Source organism: Armigeres subalbatus, chromosome 3 (genome assembly GCF_024139115.2).
Source record: "Armigeres subalbatus isolate Guangzhou_Male chromosome 3, GZ_Asu_2, whole genome shotgun sequence".
Taxonomy (NCBI): Eukaryota; Metazoa; Arthropoda; class Insecta; order Diptera; family Culicidae; genus Armigeres; species Armigeres subalbatus.
In genome coordinates, this window is record NC_085141.1 from 32,081,589 (window position 1) to 32,101,154 (window position 19,566).

The 19,566-nt window shown below is 36.6% G+C and overlaps 1 protein-coding gene across 1 annotated transcript in view; it reads right to left on the reverse strand.

Annotated features, from left to right (window-relative positions):
* Positions 1-19,566, reverse strand: part of LOC134227522 (tyrosine-protein phosphatase corkscrew-like) — a 146,683-nt gene that overhangs the window by 46,402 nt on the left and 80,715 nt on the right. Inside the window, exons 3-4 of the mRNA XM_062709078.1 lie at positions 425-612; positions 220-349 (exon numbers count right to left, since the gene is read on the reverse strand). Coding sequence (XP_062565062.1) covers positions 220-349; positions 425-612 — 318 coding nt within the window. The remainder of the gene's footprint in view (positions 1-219; positions 350-424; positions 613-19,566) is intronic.

A 19,566-nucleotide genomic window follows, 5' to 3' on the forward strand; every position in this document is an offset into this window, starting at 1 on the left:
TGATGCAGAAGCTGAACAATAAAAACGGTCCAAAAAACATGCCAAATGCGAAGTATTCCATGAAGCTGATTCGTCTTTTGTAATTGGAATAGAAGGTACTGAGAGTAACTTTGGCATTTTCGACGAAAAATCTGCCGAATGAAAATTACTAACAAAACAGCTTTTTTGATGGTCGACATTAGAAATGATAACCTTATAATTAAGAAAAAATAAACTAACCTTTCAGTCGTTGGTTGAGCGCAAATCAGCGGTTGTTTGAGCTCGATGATTTGTCCGTTCTTCTCCTTCAGCTGGCCTCCGTTTTCCATATAATACTGAACCAACTCCGACAGGGTGGCAAACTTTTCACCTAAAAAATAGTAAAAATGGTTTAACGTTTGATCGCTGAACAAATCCCACCCAGACTCGCAAAAAAAAAACTCACCTCCGTACAGGTCGAAAAAGTCGCCATTGTTCTGGATCTTGATGTGGGTCACCTCTTTGCCTCGGCGGACGGACAGTGTGGAGGCACCCGGACCCGATGACGATAACCGCGCCAGGAACGATCCATCGAATCCTCGCTCCAGCAGTAGCGTTTCCGCCTCGACACCCGATACCGATGGGTGAAACCACCTGAAGAGAAATTGACGGTTTGGAGGAGAGAAAGGAAAATAATTGCGATTAGTACTCTGAAGGCAGAATATAGTGAAAATGATGGGTACAAGAACTTTAATCGAAAGTCTTTGAAACTTTCTGTCAAATAAAATATTGAATTGTACGTACGTCAGGCGTGTGACAAACTTTACACGGAGCTGAATTTCAACTTGTCAGCTCAAAGCTTATATTTGAACCGGTGCCAGCGAAAGTGGTACATAAACCATTTTTGTCGATTTTGTGTTTTTTACACCAACGGCTTCTATTAGCAAAGATCTGGTAAGGGAATGGCGAAAAAGTTATTTTTGACAACTAAATCTGGAGATATGCACTTTTTTATTTCTGGTATATATCACAATGGCAATTTCGTTGACAGGAAAAGTGGTATAAGTACAGTTCTACCCACTAAAATCAGCTTATTGAAAAGAAAATATAACAACAAAGATATTTCCGCAACATATTTTAACTCTATTTTAAATTTCAAAATGGTTTACTTTCGTTTAAAATAATTTTATAAATGAACATGTACCACTTTTACTGGCAACGATTTTCGGTTTCTGTTGCATTTTGTTCCCATTAATTGGCCCTGACGAAAGCGAGAAAACAAAATGGGGGTCGGGTGATGCTTCTTTATTTCACCCGGCAAGGGATATAGGACGTCAGTTTTGAAATGCTTATTAAAGCGTTAAAACACATTTTAGCCGACAATAGTACAATTTGTTGGGTTAGAAATTTAATTTACTTTTATATTGGTAACACAAAAGTTTTTTTGATTTAAAAAACCTGTGTAGATAAGGAGCCTAACATGTAGTTTTTCAAAATTCTAACTCAATATATTTAAAAGTGTTTATCATATCACTGTTAACTATATCACTAACATTTTAATAGTAGTTTGTGCAACTAGTTGCAAAAAGATGATTTTTTCAGCACGAGTTGTACGTTTATCCAACGAGGCTACCGAGTTGGATTAATACTACGAGTGCTGAAAAAATCGAGTTTTGCAGCGAGTTGCACACGCTATTTTTTGCAATGACGAAAAATGGGCTTAAATATGATAAATCTGTACCAAAATGGTACAATTTTATTCACTTAACATGACCAATATTGCCAAAAAATCATGTTGCTGCAGAAAACAAACAGATTCCATGTTATCGAGCCCAATTGTGTGCTCGACAGACCATAAGGCGATAGATAAACCTGCCTTTGGAGAATTTCATGTCATGTCCATCAAATTATTTCATTTGTTACGTGACACAGAGAATACACTATTTGAACACTCCCCCAAGCCAATTTAGCTAAATGTGGTCATGTAACTATTGTTCTAATGCTGGTTTTCCATTATAGCACCCAAATGAGTGCTTTAATGGATTTTATGCAACCCATTTGAGTTGCATAATGTTCATTAAAGCACCCATGTCATTGGTATGGAAAAGTAGGCCGTTTTACCACTCAAACGCCAACTGTAAACCAGGTATTATGATCAGGAATTGCAAAAAAGCATTTTAAATATACTTCCTATACTTCACCATGTTGAAAAACAGTGATTTCACGCACACGTCCGTCACCACTAGATGGCAACAGCGCGGCTGCGTCAAAGCGAATAGTGGTATAGATTATTGCGCGCGGCAAACCTAACCTCACTATTTTGACAGGTACTGGTCCTGTTGTTTACGTTTCGGACTTAGAATTTTTTTGATCCGAATTAAATCTACATATTTCACGATGTTAAAGACATTCCGCATTCAAATATTGGTAATTATCGATAAGTTTAAGTGAATATCGATCAGAAAATCCAAAGAATGGTAGAAGTATCTCAAAATTAAAACAAAGTCGTCTGTAAACAATAGGACCAGTGTCTGTCAAAAGTCGTGCGTGACGTCACTGTGCAATGGAGTATATGTGCATTTTGTTCAAACAAACTTGAAATTTGTCAAGAAACTTCGCATATTTCTCATTACTACCTTTAGGCACACCAGTCATAACACGTTGGCACAGTCAAATAGCAGAAAATAGCTAATTCGAATTTTATTTTTGAGGTTTTTGGAAAAATGCGTCTTCTGTAAAATTTACTCAATGTAACATGTACCACTTTCGCTGGCACCGGTTCATTTATTGTGTGAGGATACGTCAGGATCAATGCTACGGTTCCTCCACCTATGAGAGGTTCCGTACCTGATTATAAACAATATTACATTTACAATAAATCGGCGTTTCTGACTTTATGCCCCGAATAACGTCATTTGCGAATCATTGCATACGTATTAAATGGGATTCACAAAGTGAGCTTAGCATTGAGCCTGACTGTACAACTGTACAACTCTGAAACATGTATTGTACAGCCAACAGCGTGTTTGTGGTTAGAATGTGGGATTCCATCGAGACCAGAAGCCTTGGCTAGCTCAAGGTTTTTTTCATTGACTATATATCTCGCGTGATTTTTGAAAACGTCGTAAGCCCAAAAGAGAGGCTCTCTTTGTTTACTTTCTCTTTCGATTATTACAAAGCCATACTAACATTTACATTGGATTTTCCAGCACCAAGCTAAAGAAAATAGCTTTGTCTAGTGTGCTGAGGTGAAAATATTGCAACAAATTTTAAACTAGCCTAGATACAGTCGACTCTCTACATCTCGATGTTCTTTATCTCGATATCTCTCCCTATGTCGATGGTTTCCTCAGTCCCTTCAATCTACATACATTTGAGCTTCCTACATCTCGATAACCTCCCTATCTCGATATCTCTCTATCTCGATGTGTTCTGATCATATTTTGCTCAGGATTCACTCTCCTTATGTCGATATGTTCAAATTTTTAGGCTACTAGACCATTTTTGAACAATAACAAACAAATCATCAACAGGAAACGACATTTGTTTTGTTGTCGTTTTTCATAGCAACTAGCGTTTTTGGATCTAGTACCCATTTTAATTTTCCTTCCATTCCTCGATCTCTCCCTATCTCGATGGTCCCTTCAATATCGAGATGTGGAGAGGCGACTGTATTAGCAAAAGAGAACGTAATGAAAGAGAGTCTCTCATTTGGACTTACGACGTTTTCAAAAATCACGCGAGATATCGTCTAGTTCAGCGGTTCTCAACCAGGGGTACATCTACCCCTGGGAATACCTTCCCTGGTCTCAAGGGGTATAAGAGACAGAAATGAATAATGGCGGATATTGAATTGAACTTCAAAAAAAAAATGATGAAAAAATAGAGATTTTCAATCTCAAGGTCACTCCTTACGGAATCGAAGTTTCAAAGTGCTCGCGTTTTCGGGGGCATTTCGCTCGATACGGAAGCAACGCAGAACTGTCAGTTTTGTTATTTCACGCATGCTGCGACGCAGCAAAGCTACAATTCCGGCTATAGTTTGAATTTCCAGAAAAAAAAACCTAAGGGGTACTTCAAGCAATGGCAAAGCCTCAAGGGGTACCACTCATCAAAAAGGTTGAGAACCGCTCGTCTAGTTGATTGCGCTAGTAAAATTTTGTCTTGAAACACATTTTATTTTCATACGCTTTGGTTTCGTACAAGTGTAGTTTTGCTGACAGACTAGGGTTTAATGTTGTCGCTCTTTGTTGTGGTTCATTCCCACTCGAAACAGATGAATCGGCGAAGAAATTATTCTCATTCCAAAAGTATTGAGAAAGCAAAGCAATTACATTTTGGTAAGTTTTTGGTGGAAAGTTGCATTACACTCCATATCTTTGTGTAGATGTACTGATCTAGTGATTGAATCCATGGGGCCAATTTTATCGAGGAGATTCCCTGGGTCAAATGGGGTCAAAAATAGGTCAACTTCTTTTTAATCGTGGATAATGCTGGACTTCGTGGCCATGCGGTTAGCGACGTCAGTCCTCGTGGAGAGTGGGTTCGATTACTGCCCCGGTAAAGAGAAAACGTTTCGTAAGGCTCAAAATTCTCCATTGGTTCACCTAGGTGCAATGTAAATGTCCTGTGCGTTGTTTAATGTTAAATGTTAAGTGTTCAGTCTGAACGACCTCTGGTCGAAGACGGTGTTTCTGTCTTTTATAACTAGTAGTAAATGCTCACAAAATGCGACAAACTGGAGTGTGAGAACTTTCGAGCGATCACCATCCTTAATGCCGCCTACAAAGTGATATCCCAGATCATCTTCCGTCGTCTGTCACCATTAGTGAACGAGTTCGTGGGAAGTTATCAAGCCGGCTTCGTTGACGGCCGCTCGACAACGGACCAGATCTTTACTGTACGGCAAATCCTTCAAAAATGCCGTGAATACCAGGTCCCAACGCACCATCTGTTCGTTGATTTCAAGGCGGCATACGACAGTATAGACCGCGTAGAGCTATGGAAAATTATGGACGAGAACAGCTTCCCTGGAAAGCTTACCAGACTGATCAAAGCAACGGTGGATGGTGTGCAAAACTGTGTGAAGATCTCGGGCGAACACTCCAGTTCGTTCGAATCGCGCCGGGGACTAAGACAAGGTGATGGACTTTCGTGCCTGTTGTTCAACATTGCGCTAGAAGGTGTCATGCGGAGAGCCGGGTGTAACAGCCGGGGAACGGTTTTCAACAGATCCAGTCAATTTATTTGCTTCGCGGATGACATGGACATTGTCGGCCGAACATTTGCAAAGGTGGCAGAACTGTACACCCGCCTGAAACGTGAAGCAACAAAAGTTGGACTGGTGGTGAATGCGTCAAAGACAAAGTACATGCTTGTGGGTGGAACCGAGCGCGACAGGGTCCGCCTGGGAAGCAGTGTTACGATAGACGGGGATACCTTCGAGGTGGTCGAGGAATTCGTCTACCTCGGATCCTTGCTAACGGCTGACAACAACGTTAGTCGTGAAATACGAAGGCGCATCATCTGTGGAAGTCGGGCCTACTACGGGCTCCAGAAGAAACTGCGGTCAAAAAAGATTCGTCACCGCACCAAATGTGTCATGTACAAGACGCTTATAAGACCGGTTGTCCTCTACGGACATGAAACATGGACAATGCTCGAGGAGGACTTGCAAGCACTCGGAGTATTCGAGAGACGGGTGCTTAGGACCATCTTTGGCGGTGTGCAAGAAGACGGTGTGTGGCGGCGAAGAATGAACCATGAGCTAGCCCAACTCTACGGCGAACCCAGTATCCAGAAGGTAGCTAAAGCCGGAAGGGTACGATGGGCAGGACATGTTGCAAGAATGCCGGACAGCAACCCTGCAAAGATGGTGTTCGCATCCGATCCGGCAGGTACGAGACGACGTGGAGCGCAGCGAGCGAGATGGGCAGACCAGGTGCAGAACGACTTGGCGAGCGTGGGGCGTATTCGAGGATGGAGAGATGCGGCCTCGAACCGTGTATTGTGGCGTCAAATTGTTGATTCAGTGTTATCTGTATAGATGTAGACTAAATAAATGAATGAAAAAAAAATGCTCACAATAATTATGCAATCGTTTTTATACATCGCTTGGAAAGTGAATAATGCAATTAAAATGTTCAATGCTACACTTTCAATAGCTTGAAACCCACAAACATAGGTTGATAGAATGATTTAAAGATAGATCGATACATAGATTAAATTCGATGTGCCTATCGTTTTTAAATATGGTAGCTGTACTGTGGTATAATTACTAGAAAAATGTTGTGAAATCAGTTTGTTTTGTTTTCTATTTTCTCAATTTAATTTCAATTTAAAATAAGTACAGATTTTTTTTTCTTTCTTACACTTGTATTTGTATTTTTAACTTGTATTTCCTTCAAACAACTTTCTCCTATGTGTCTTCTATCTCCCTTCATTCTTATTTTTCATTTTTCTTCTTTCTGTTTCCCGCCTCCATATGCTTTCTACTCTATTCCATTCCATATTTTTTGCCTTAAGTCTTCTTCCCTCATGTATTTTTTTCTATCTTTATATTTTCTTTATTATGGAACTAACGGCTTTTCAGTCTCACAAAAAATCATATTTACCTTCATCTTTCTTCCTTGTTTTGTTTTTCTTCATCTTTATTTTTATTTTCTTTTTTCCATTTTCTGTCTTTCTTCTTTAACCTTTTCCTGTACTTTGCTTCATTCTTCTATATGTTTGCCTTTCTTCAAATCGCTTTATATTTTAATTTTTAGAAAAAAAAACACCCCTCTCGATATCTCATTGACACTCCCACTCCCTATATTCGTCTCCATGGATAGAAAATATTTGAATCAAATTTTGTTAAAATCGTTCCAGAGATTCATAATATTCAAAAAAAAATCATTTCCAAACAACAGTTCTGTCCCAAACCCTACACGTTTTCCTAGTGACCTTCCTACCCCCAATACAATTGTCTTTTCAGTGTAGAGAATATGTGTTCCAAATTTGTTTGTAATCGTTCCTAAAAAATGAAAGATGCACTGAATTGCTCGTTATTTTTTTTTAATAATACCCCACCCTTCATACCCTTCCCTTTTTCACAATGATCCTTACGCCTTATATATGATTTTCCCTTTAGAATTGTGTACCAAATTTGGTTTAAATTGGTCCAGGGGTTCTAAATTGACGCTAAAATGTTCTTTTTTAATTTTCAAACAATAAACCACACCCCCACACTTTTCCTATTTCCAGTGACCCTTCGCATTCAACTAAATCGACGCCTTAGTATAGAGAATATTTGTACCAATATCAATATCTTTCTCAATTTTTCAAATAGATTTAAAATGTAACAAAATTGAACAGCAGAATACTAAACCAAACCCAATTCAAGTACAATCCAATATCAATCCAATTCTAAAGGATTGAATGTAAAATAAATCTAAATGCAATCTATTTTAAACCAAATCTAATCAAAATTAAATCCAAACCTAGTTCAAATCTAATAATAATCCAATACAAATCCAAACTGAATCAAAATCCAATTCATATCCAATCCAAATCCAATTTAAATCTAACACAAATTCAATCTAAACTTAATGTCAATTCAAATTCAATCTAAACCCAATTCAAACCCAGTCCAAATCCAATCCATTTTCAATCAAAATCCAATCTAAAGTCCAGTTTAAAACAAATCCAATTCCAATTAAAATCCTATCCAAAACCAATTCAAGTTCAATCCGAATCCCAATTCAGTTCAAATCTAATCCAATCCAATTCAAATCACAATCAAGTCAAAAGCCAATTCAAATCTAATCCGAATTCAATTAAAATTCCACTGAAATCAAACCCAAATCCAATTTAAATTCAAATAAAATCCAGCCCAAATACAATAAAAATCCAATCCAATCCAGATCCAGCCCAAATACAATCCAAATTAAATTGAATCAAAACTAATACAAATTCAATTCAAATTCAATCCAAATTTAATCCAAATCTAATTCAGAGGCATTTTTTTTCAAAATAAAATCAAAATCCAATCTAATCCAGATCCAATTCAAATCTCATCCAAATTCATTCAAAATCCAATCCAAATTCAATCCAAATCCAATTCGAATCCAGTACAAATTTAAACCAGATCCAGTCGAAATGAAATGCAAACTCAATCCAAATTCCATCCTAATCTAATCCAAATCCAATCCAACCCAAATCCAATCTAATTCCAATCCATAAATAGTTCAATCAATCAAATCCAAATCCTATATACTTTCAATACAAATCCAATTCAAATTCAATACTACTCCAATCCAAGTTAAATCCAAATCCTATCCAAATGCAATCCAAATCAAAATCCAATCCAATCCAAGTCAAGTCCAAATTCAATCCAAATCTAATCCGAGTTCAATCCAAATCCTATCGAAATCTTATCCAAATCCAATCCAAATTTAATTTAAGTCCAATCCAAGCCAAATCCAGTCCAAAACCTATACAAATCCAATTCAAATCTAATCCAAATGCAATTTGTTTTCCAAATAAACACAAAATCCAATCCAGATCCATTCCAAATCAAATTCAAATCCAATCCAAATTCAATCCAAATTCATTACAAATCCAATTCAAATTCATTTCAAATCCAATTCGAATCCAGCCTAAATTTAATCCAGATCCAATACAAATAAAATCCAAATTCCATCAAAATCTAATCCAAATTTAAACTAAATCCAATCCAAACCAAGTCCAGCCTAAAACCAATCCAAATCCAATTCAAATTCAATCCAATCCAACTCCAATCAAAGTCAAGTCTAAAAATCAATCCATATCCAAATCTAATCCAAATTGAATCCAAATCCAATTTAAATCCAATCCAAATCAAATCAAAATCTAATCCGAAACTAATTTAAAACAAATCCAATCCAAGTATAATTTAAATTCAATCAAAATCTGGTTCAAATGCAAATCTTTTCCAAATAAAATCAAAATCCAAATAAAATAAAATCCAGTCCAAATCCTATTCAAATTCAATCCAAATCCAACTTAAATCCAAATTCAGACCAAATCCTATCGAAATTTAATCTAAATCCAATTCAAATCCAATCCAAATCAAATGAAAATCTAATCGTAATCCAATTAAAATGAAATCCAGATCCAATCTAAGTCGAATCCAAATCAAAGCCAAGTCCAATCCAAATCCAAATCAACTTCAATTCAATTCCAATCCAAATTTAATCCACATCGAATCCAAATTCAATCCAATGACGGCGACTTAAAAAGCTATCCACTTTTTAAAGGCTCTTCACGTTTTAATGCTTCCAGTGGGCAAGTTCGCTTTTTCTTTCTCTGAAGGAAGCACCACATCAAAAAACGGACCAGCACGACTGAAGTGGGAATCGAACCCACACTCCACAGCACAATGTGATTGAATGCCTGTCGACACTAACCACACGGCCACGAAGCCACCAACCTTTGGCGATTGACTTGGTCGTACTATTCCGGGATCCAGAAGACCGCAGACTTTCTCACGCTAATACACGACTTGCTCGTTTCACTCACTCGGTTTTGTAGAAAACTTCAGAGACTCTCTTTCTTTTTTGCGCGAACTCTCTAGATTGACTCGAGTTTTGTTACGGTTGGTTTTATTTTGTTCGAATAGTTGTAAATATTCGATCGAGCCTGTATCGTTTATGCTTAATTGTGTCTGTTTTATTTGATGATTCTGTGTCTGGACTCAAGAGGAAAGCCTGAAAGTAGGCAATAAAAATTTTAGTTGTGATTTGTCCCAAGTTTGTTCCAGACACAGACATCGAATCGTTGATGCCAAATGGCATTAATTGATTCGAGGTGCCCAAATAGGATAAGAATCCTACACAAAAGGTCAGCTATGAAAACAGCAAACTGTTTGCTGTAGACAAAATGCGCAATACGCATTGAAAATGCCGTCTCTCTTAGGTCACCAAGAGAGAAAGCGCATTATTTTAATTTGTTATTACGCATTGCAAAAATGAGAATCCTGGAAGATTCAAAGCGCCTCCAAATAATATTTTCCGGGTTTTTGATCAAAGGCGGCTAATGTTAATTTGTGATGTTGGCATGTAAGTATAATTTGAAGAAAAACAAGGACAAAATATTATGCCCTAGAGGCTCAATAACCCTTCCTTCATATATTTGTATAAAGCGTGTAAAAAATGGCCCTCAAAAAGTCATGCAACTTATTTTCACTCGATATATGGAAGATATTTTTATTTTTCATTCAATCACGGCAATTTTTTGTACAAATCTTTCTTATATATCCATATACAGCATATAAAAAAAATACTAAAATCCGATAACCCTTACAGCTGTTACAGTCACTCAAAGTTGAAGGATTAAAAAAAAAAGTGACAAAAGTAGCCCCGCACGACGGTATCAGATGTATTTCCTGCGGATGATCCTTGATAAATTCCGGGAGTACAACTCGCAGACTCACCATCTGTTCATTGCTTTCGAAGCAGCGAACAATTTAGTAAAAAGTAATTAGTTCTGAAAACTAATGTTTGAACATGGATTTCCGGCGAAACTTATTAGACTTTTGCGTGCAACGCCTAATGGCTCGAAATCTAGTATTCGGATTGCAGACTAAGTATCAACCTAGTATGTGACCTTAGATGGATTAGAGCAGGTTGATGCACTTTCTAATGTATTACTAAGTTTTTGCAGTCGCATGCCAAGATTCATTACGGTTGGTTGATTCCACCAGTTGTGAACTCGACACGACACGAAAACTTGGGCAATTAATTAAGATATATTTTACTTCGTGGGACTGAGCTGAAGCCCAACCAATTGGAAATCATAATATTTGAATATGGTATTCGGATTTAATGTTTTTAACAAGTTCGAGCAGCCAAGTTTGTGGGCTGTTGTACGCCACATGATTCACCGCCGGTAGCGGGGACCGAATTTCTAGATTCAATCAATCTTGTCCTATGCCAATGAATGAAACAGTTTGAAGTCGATTGAAAATTCTTATGGCTGTATTTTAGAGTTGATTTTATGACTGATTTGGTCAGTTTCGGGTATGAGTACGTCGAGCTTCTGACTATCCTACAGCACACTTATTTCGTCTACCGCTGAACTGCCTCATCTATCGAACAATTGCACGAGGTGGAAAAGTAACACAGAAGCTATTCAACTGATGCATAACTTGTAGTTTGAATGCTCTTATAAAAAGATCGCTTTTGTAATTAAAATTAAGAATTGCTGAACAACTCGTTTGCTAATCTGGAAACAATCAACTTTGCGAACCTTATTAGCGCAAAGTTTTGCATGATGTAGGGGAAAATATCTATTGAGGGTAATCTTTGCAAAACTAATTAGAAATGGGTAAAAGGTTAGTATGATGTCACAACTAATTCTACAACATTTCAGTGGCGTCGCGTAACCTCACTTTTTACCTGTGCACTGACCCAAAAAGTGAAAATTTTGATATTTCTACAGCCCAAATGGAAAAGAAAATTATCAGAGTCGTTTATACTAATCAAAATCTAGTTATTCAAGGCATTTCCGCACACCAATTCCTTAAATTTAAACTCAGTGCACAGGTAGATTGAGGTTAGGGAAACGCCACTGCAACATTTCTCGCGTGATTTTTGAAAACGTCGTAAGTCCAAATGAGAGACTCTCTTTCATTACGCTCTCTTTTGCTAATATCTAGGCTAGTTTAAAATTTATTGCAATATTTTCACCTCAGCACACTAGACAAAGCTATTTTCTTCAGATCGGTGCTGGAAAATCCAATATAAATGTTAGTATGGCTTTGTAATAATCGAAAGAGAAAGTAAACAAAGAGAGCCTCTCTTTTGGACTTACGACGTTTTCAAAAATCACGCGAGATTTGAAGATAAATACCAACGCCTGCTGTCTTGTTCTTGTAGTTTGCACTAAAGGTCGGGAGGACAAAAGGCCGAAGAGACAAAAGGTCGAAACAAAAAATCTAAAAGGCAGAAGGTCGAAAAGTCAAAAGGGTCGAAGGGACAAAAGGTCGAAAGGTCGAAAAGTGTAACGATCAAAAGAAGAGATGGGATAAAAGGTCGAAATTACAGAAAAATAAGGCAAAACGTCGAGTGTTAATCAACCATTTTTATGGACATTTATGATTATGTGTGTTTCACCTGATTATACATTGAATTATAGAATAATTCCTTCTCGCAGACCTTTTAAAATTTTTGCAATTTTAAATTGTTCAGATTTCAGAAAGTTTTTTAAGTCGACCAATACTTGTTCAAATCTAGTTGAAAATTAATTCTAAACTAAATAAACAAAATTCTAAACAGTTGAATTGATTAAATCGTGAGTTTAATTTTTAGCCTTAAATGTGTTCAGATCGGTTTTAGAAAGCAAAATCACGGGTACTTATTCAAAAGGACGTATCTAATTTTGTAAAAAAAAAATTCAAACGTCGATTTGTCCAATCTGATGGCACTCCCTTGCATACCAACACCACCAACAGGTAGCTGAAGGCTTCTCCTACCTGTCTGTGGTGATGGTTTGCGTGGAGGTGCCATCAAAATGGACAAATCGACGTTTGAATCTTTGTTAACAAAACCACATTGAATAAGTACCCGAGAAATAGGGGAACTGTACCGGTTTTGGCCATGTTCCTAATTTAGCCAATTTTGCGAATAACTCCAAAAATAAAACAATTCGCGAGGGTTTTATCAGTTCCATCAAAAGATATATCCCTCACGGTTCAACGCTGCTTTCAACTGATCGATTATTTTGGAAAAAAAATATGTATTTTTCAGGGTTGGCCAAATTAGGCACTAAGTTGGCTAAAACCGGTGCACTTCCCCTAGTGATTTTGAGCTAGAACACAAATTTGGATGTTAGAGGGTTAAGTAAACTCGAAAGAATAGCGTCTGTTTAAATATAAGACATAACTTGTAAGAACAGCTTATGATTAATAGAATGAAACGTCTCTGTCCTTTCGATCTTTTGATCCGTTATTTTTTTTAACTTTTTTTGCTTAGACCTTTCGTCATTTCGACCGTTTGTCCTTTCGACCTTTCGTCTTTTCGATCTTTTGTCCTTTCAACCTTTTGACCTTCGACCTTTTGAAATTCGACCTTGACACAGATTCATCTATTTAGGGGTTAGGGACAAAAGTTCGAAGGTACAAAAAGTCGAAAGTAACGAAAGGTTGAAAGGGTCAAAAGGTCGGAAGGGACAGAAGGGTGAAAGGCCAAAACGTCAAAAGATACAAAAGGTCGAAAAGGACTTCTTTCTTATCCATCATATTTCCTTCTTCTTTCATCTTCTTTTTTTCTTCCTCCACAGGAAAAACTTTCTTCTTACTTCCTTCTTCCATCTTACTTCAAATTCCTGTTTCTTTCTTTCTTCTTTCATCTTCCTCCTTCTTTCACCTTTCTTCTTTCTTCCTTGATTTTTTGACGTAGAACTACGTCTGTTTTTTCTATATTGGGGTACACTTTACGATTGCAAAAAATCGAAAAACGTCACGAAAATATGATAGACTTTGATCGTTAATATCTCAGCCGTTTCTCGATGGATTTTCAATTTTCTTGGACCATTCGATCAAGGAAGAGTCAACGCTTTATTCCCGATGTACACTGAAGTCGTTTTTTACGCGGTCTATTTTTACACGAATCGCTTTTTACGCATTTTTTTCACTAGAATTTCAGGATAAACGCGGTTTATTCAGACATATTTTGGAATTTATGCGGTTTATTACATGGTTTCAGTTTACGCGGCCCATATCCTCCGCGTAAAAGCTGACTCCAGTGTGTTACAATATTTATGTATGATTATTTACTACTGAACACTTGCTAACAGATCAGCAATCGGTTTTGGTGAATTAGTCAATCTCGTAAGTGCATCGCATGTTTCTTCTTCCATGGCACTACATTTCAACTGCAACTTGGCCTGCTTTTCAACTTAGTGAACTTTTAGCATTAGGAAAATAAGTTCAAAAGTAGCATTTACCAATGCAATCGAGATACAATTATCGAACGACTTTTACTCTCTAGCGAGTTTTTATCAATTGGTAATTAGGATAAGTGATCGCTTGAGAGTATTGTTCATCCACGATTATTTGAAAATTTTATTTTTATCAACCATTTCAAATTTAGGTCTAAAAATTATCACGGCGTGTTCAGTAGAACAATATTATCACAAAAAAATGAGCATAGCTAAAATTTCAACTACGTGAAAATATAGCTTCTTATCTTTCATTTCCTGGGTATTTTAAAAAAATCTACCGGGGGGTCCCGAACAACTTTTTTTTTCCTTTCCAAATGGAACCTGCATTCTAATCCAATACCAGCTGCCAGTCACGAGTCCCTCACGAGTTGACTCATCATTTATTTTTTTTAACTATTTTTCATGAATTAAATGCAAGGAATGAATATTCTTCATGTTCTTTTATTAAATGCAAGGAATGAATATTCTTCATGTTCTTTTATTTTGAACCTAATTTAAAAGGCTCAAATATGGAAAAGCATGACGGAGCCAAAATTATTAAGTTCAACATTTGGCTAGCAAATATACTGCTTCGCAAGGGTTGGACCCACTAATATTTTTAACAGTGTTTGTTTAGTTTCAATTTTATACTTTTTGGATTTAAATGAAAATTAGCGAAATTCGTAGAAATTATTCCAGATAATTGAGAAATTTCAAATTGATTGTTTGAGCTCAAAAAACGACAGGATTCCGACATTCAAGACATAACGATTTCTGAAAACCTAATGATTTTTTATAACATTTCCAAGATAATATTGAAGACAATACACAGAGAGCTGGATTGATAACGTCCTCTTTATTGCGTGTCTCGAGATTGTCTGACATTACATTTATTGATTGCTGCTGTCTAACCCTATTCAATGCCTACTACGAATACCTACAATATAAAACTATTTTAACCTACCGAGATAAGCATGCCAAGACCATGCTGCAGGTGGCTGAGTTGTATTCCCGGTTCGGTCTAGGAAATGTTTAGGTTGGACATTTCCTCGGCATTTCTATGTGGGATGGTTTTATAAAGATATTTTTGGTTTTGAAAGTAAGGAATACATTTTATTCTATGGAGTTTTTATAAATATTAACGGGGCTTTATAATTAGCAAAGCTTTTCTAAATTACGCTTCTGATCATTGTTGAGCTAGATTTTTTTCCACTAGATAGATGAATAAAAGTAAAGATCATCGTTTACTTCAAAGTCTGGTGGTTGTACCAAGAGTCATGAAAATAAGTGTCTTTTTAGAAGAAGATGCATTTGATGCATAGGGCAGGAGATTTTGGTTAACTTTTCTGAACTCTTAGGCAATTTAGATTTTATTAGAGTCATCCCTTCAGCACGATTTTTGTGACTAAAAATTCAAACTCTTCTCCAAAAACTTCTAAAACTACCCTGGTTCTGATCGTCCAGGTTTTGCGTTTGCGTTTTATGTTGGTGGTATTCGGCTTGACCAAATAATTGAACGTTTTTGAAAGTGATTGCCAAAAGCAAAATAGCAATAATGCGACAACACAATGAAAAGTGGACTAGTTTTTAAATTGGTAATGAATTTCGAGTGAAAATAATCGTTTCGAATGAGTATTTCTCCAAGCTCACGCAGTGCAATATCATAGAAAGTTGCATGTTTGCCACAACATTTGTAGTAAAATGAATTTGCTTGTCTGGATGAATCACTCGTTCTCATCAACTATGCATCGCAGCGATATGATCTCTAGAACAAAATACAGTACATATTTTTAAGTTTTTTTTTATACCCATGTCACTTTTTGTTGAAATCAGAAGAGATTTTATTTTAAACTAAAAGCTAGATATTTACTTCCATTTTTGCCTTTATTGTGCACTTAGCATGACTCATTTTTGCGCTCATCTGTTTACCGTATATCAATTGAAATCTGATTTCTATTTGAATGAGGTTTTAAGGATTTCTATGAGCATGTTGGATAGTTTTTAGTGATAAATTGAAGTTACACAATCAAAGTGTAAAAAGTGAATTATGTGTATCTACATTACTTCTCCTTCTTCGTTTTGGCATTACATTCCCCACTAATACATTGCCGCCTCACAGTTGAGTATGCAATCAGCACTTCCACAGTTATTAACTGCGAGGTTTCTAAGCCAAGTTACCATTTTTTTACCATCAAATTTACCACCAAAGTTTCAATTTTGGTATATATTTGGGAAAGAGTTGGGTGTATATGTGCATAAGATGACGATGCAGAGCATAATCTCCATCCAAGCCTTTCTTAGCTGGTTGCAGGGGATAACATAAATATATCGAGTTCGGCTTCGTCATGCACTTTGACGCTTGAGCTCCAACAAACTATTAATTTAGACTATAACTTGGTAATTTCGGTACCCCCGAGTTTAAATACGATTATTGGAATAAAAAAATCCAGGAATCTTTTTTTTTTTTTTGTGGTGGTTACAATGGCAGCTGTCCCTTGCTATTAATCTACACTGTACCCAGCCCATATTGGCTTCTATGAGCCTCCCGTTTTTCATCATCACACAGACGTTCCTAAGCGATGTTGCTCATGTGGTCACTGTTATGGGCCGTGTTGATGAAAACAAGGATTTGTATAACAGCCCACCCCCATCATTATAAGCACTTAGTATTGTGAAACTACCATCACTAATATCAACATCACTCTTTTCTTCTTCTTTACCTTTACAAAAGTATATAAGTTTTTCTGCCACTACAAATCATTTCACTCAGTATAAGCAATGAAATCACGCATCATATTCACCTACTATCATTACGTTAATGTTAACATAGTCATCATGATCACCGAAAATTATTGCGGTCACTATCACCGTATCGTTCTTTCTTCACATTCACAACTTTTCCACTATCTTAACTCCCTTAAGCAGGAAACCAGCCTCAGAAACAAGTCACCGAAAAATCACCAAACGGTCAAAACCAAATTACTAAATCGTCGGCACCATCTTCGTTCATAATTCCGTTCAACCTTTCCAAATTCACGTCACGACTTATACTATGTTCTTACTAGGGACTTGTAACATGTTATTCGGCTATCTTGATGAGCTTTCTTTTGTCGATAATTTGAATAACATGTTATTCAGGCCGTAGTGCAAACATAGTATTAATAAGTATTTAAGTCACTGCTTACGATTTTGTTGAACATATATTGCAGTCGTGTGTTTTGATGAGTCGATTCACTTAATTCACTTCACGCCAACACCGCTACATCAATTTTTACATCAACTATATTTTGCACTTCTCAGTAACCATCCTAAACAACACTTCAGCATAATTTTCCACCTATTTCCTAAATCAATTTTTAGGGTATTGTTTTGATATAATATACACACACTCACAGAAATATATGTACGTTTTTCACAAATGTGCATATATATAAATAAAGTACGGTTATCATTTACAAAGTAAACACATATGATATATACATTTACGCAATGGAATAAAAATATGATAAATTTATAAGTTATTTGCACTTACCATGTATGTATTCTTTCTATCTACTTACCACTTATTAGCTTTAATAAGTGTTTACCAGATTTCAGATTCTTCCAATTCCTGACGATATTAGTAGGATCATGCTGCATTTGGTGTTGGCTCGGAGTCTTCTCAATTTCGAAGCTCCATCATAATTTATTATAGTTGAGATCGGGTTAGATAGTGACGAAAATAATGAAAAGAATGGATATTAGTAAATGTCATTTTATTATTTATGAGGTTCTTTTAAATGGGATTCTCAAATTAGTGTAGTGTTATATTTAATATCAGTCGGATTTAGTAGCTTGTAGCTTGTTTTTTCTAATTTCAGTTAGAGATTTATATAATAAGTGATTAATTTGGTTACAGCATAGCTGGGCCTTTCGACGATAATATCGATTTATTGAATAATTTTTCCTCAATGTGGTCCACGTTGTCTTGTAACTGATCTAGCAGGAAATAATGAGCTCTCCATTTTATAACTTATTTTTAACATAAACGTTGACTACGATAAAATTATGAGAAGTCTCTTCTAAAGTAACTCTCTAGTACAGGATGCTAGACTTGGATCAGCTAAATAGTATCTTCAAAACTATGTCACATAGGACATTAAGCTACGGAGCCAATGTTGAATACATTCAAATGAATTATAGATTGTTGTGAAAAGAGGTGTCTGTATCGATTATCTATTTTGACATTATTCAGTTACAACACAATAGGAGGCTAAGCACAATTGACTGACTATTAAAAGGCTCTTTATTCAATAAATTCAGTCGAATTATACCACACCTCCCTTAGCTTCTATCCGCGACATGTAGCACGCACCCTGTCGGTCATTGAGGAAACCGAATAGGAGTATACGAACTTACAATTCAATTCCCATAATCTACACCACTTTCTTCATGTGTATTCAAATAGATTCCAACCCCAGTTCGTAGACTCCTACCAGCACAGATTACAATTCTCCTAGAATATATCAATATTTGTGGGGAATTATAATCCAAAGCCCAGGGAATAAAAAAAAAAAAATCCAGGAATCTCATTTTAAATGAGACGCGATAAATAATAATCGTTGGTATTCCAACTACAAAGATCCGTTTCAGGGAGAAAAAAAAAGTTGTTCGAGACCCCTCGGTAGATTTTTTTCAAATAGTCACGAAATGAAAGCTTAAGAGCTATATTTTCACGTAGTGATGAGACGCGATAAATAATAATCGTTGGTCTTCCAACTACAAAGATCCGTTTCAGGGAGAAAAAAAAAAGTTGTTCGAGACCCCTCGGTAGATTTTTTTCAAATAGTCACGAAATGAAAGCTTAAGAGCTATATTTTCACGTAGTGAAAGTTTTGGCGATGCTCATTTTTTTGTCATAAAGGTCCCCCATACACACGCCGTGTTATATACATCAAAAGGGTTCGTAATGCTCACTCAATCTCAGCAGACAATCACGAAAACTGCCACGTAGTTCTACGTCACCTTTGCGTACAACCCGATTGGGCTGCATCTTTTAGTTTTTCCTCTATTCTTCTGCGTTTTTCCTTCCTACGTTTCCTTGCTTTTTTTTTACTGTTCCTTCTTGTTTTTTTCATTTCTCCTCCAAGAAGAAGATGTTCTCACTCTCATTCCAATTAGTATTGAGCAAATTTTTATAGCGGTGAACAATGGAAACATGTTGGGGGGGGGGTCCCGTAGCGTAGTTGGCTACACGTCCGCCTTACAAGTGGATGGTCATGGGTTCGATTCCCAGCCCCTCCACCCACCCTGACGATTGACAACTTGTTCTTCTCGGAGGCATTCCTCCAACGTTACCCGGATAAATGGCAATCGAACAATGCAACGATCATTGGATACACGACATGGACAAACGGACACAATGGACCCACGATGGGATGGACAGGCAACGACAAAAATACTGATGAATGGAAATCTAAAAATAGATCTAAAATAGAATAGCAGAATACCACAGTAGATCTCGGCGCAGTAGCGGTTAAGTAACACAGAGTGCCTAACAAATGAAGAAAGGAATAAAAAAATGGAAACATGTTGTGGCGTACATAATAAAGACGAGAAACAGACTCTTTAGCATTAGCTCTTTAGAACAGTAAGTTTAAGTTTGCTATTCTTGTGCTATTTTCTTTG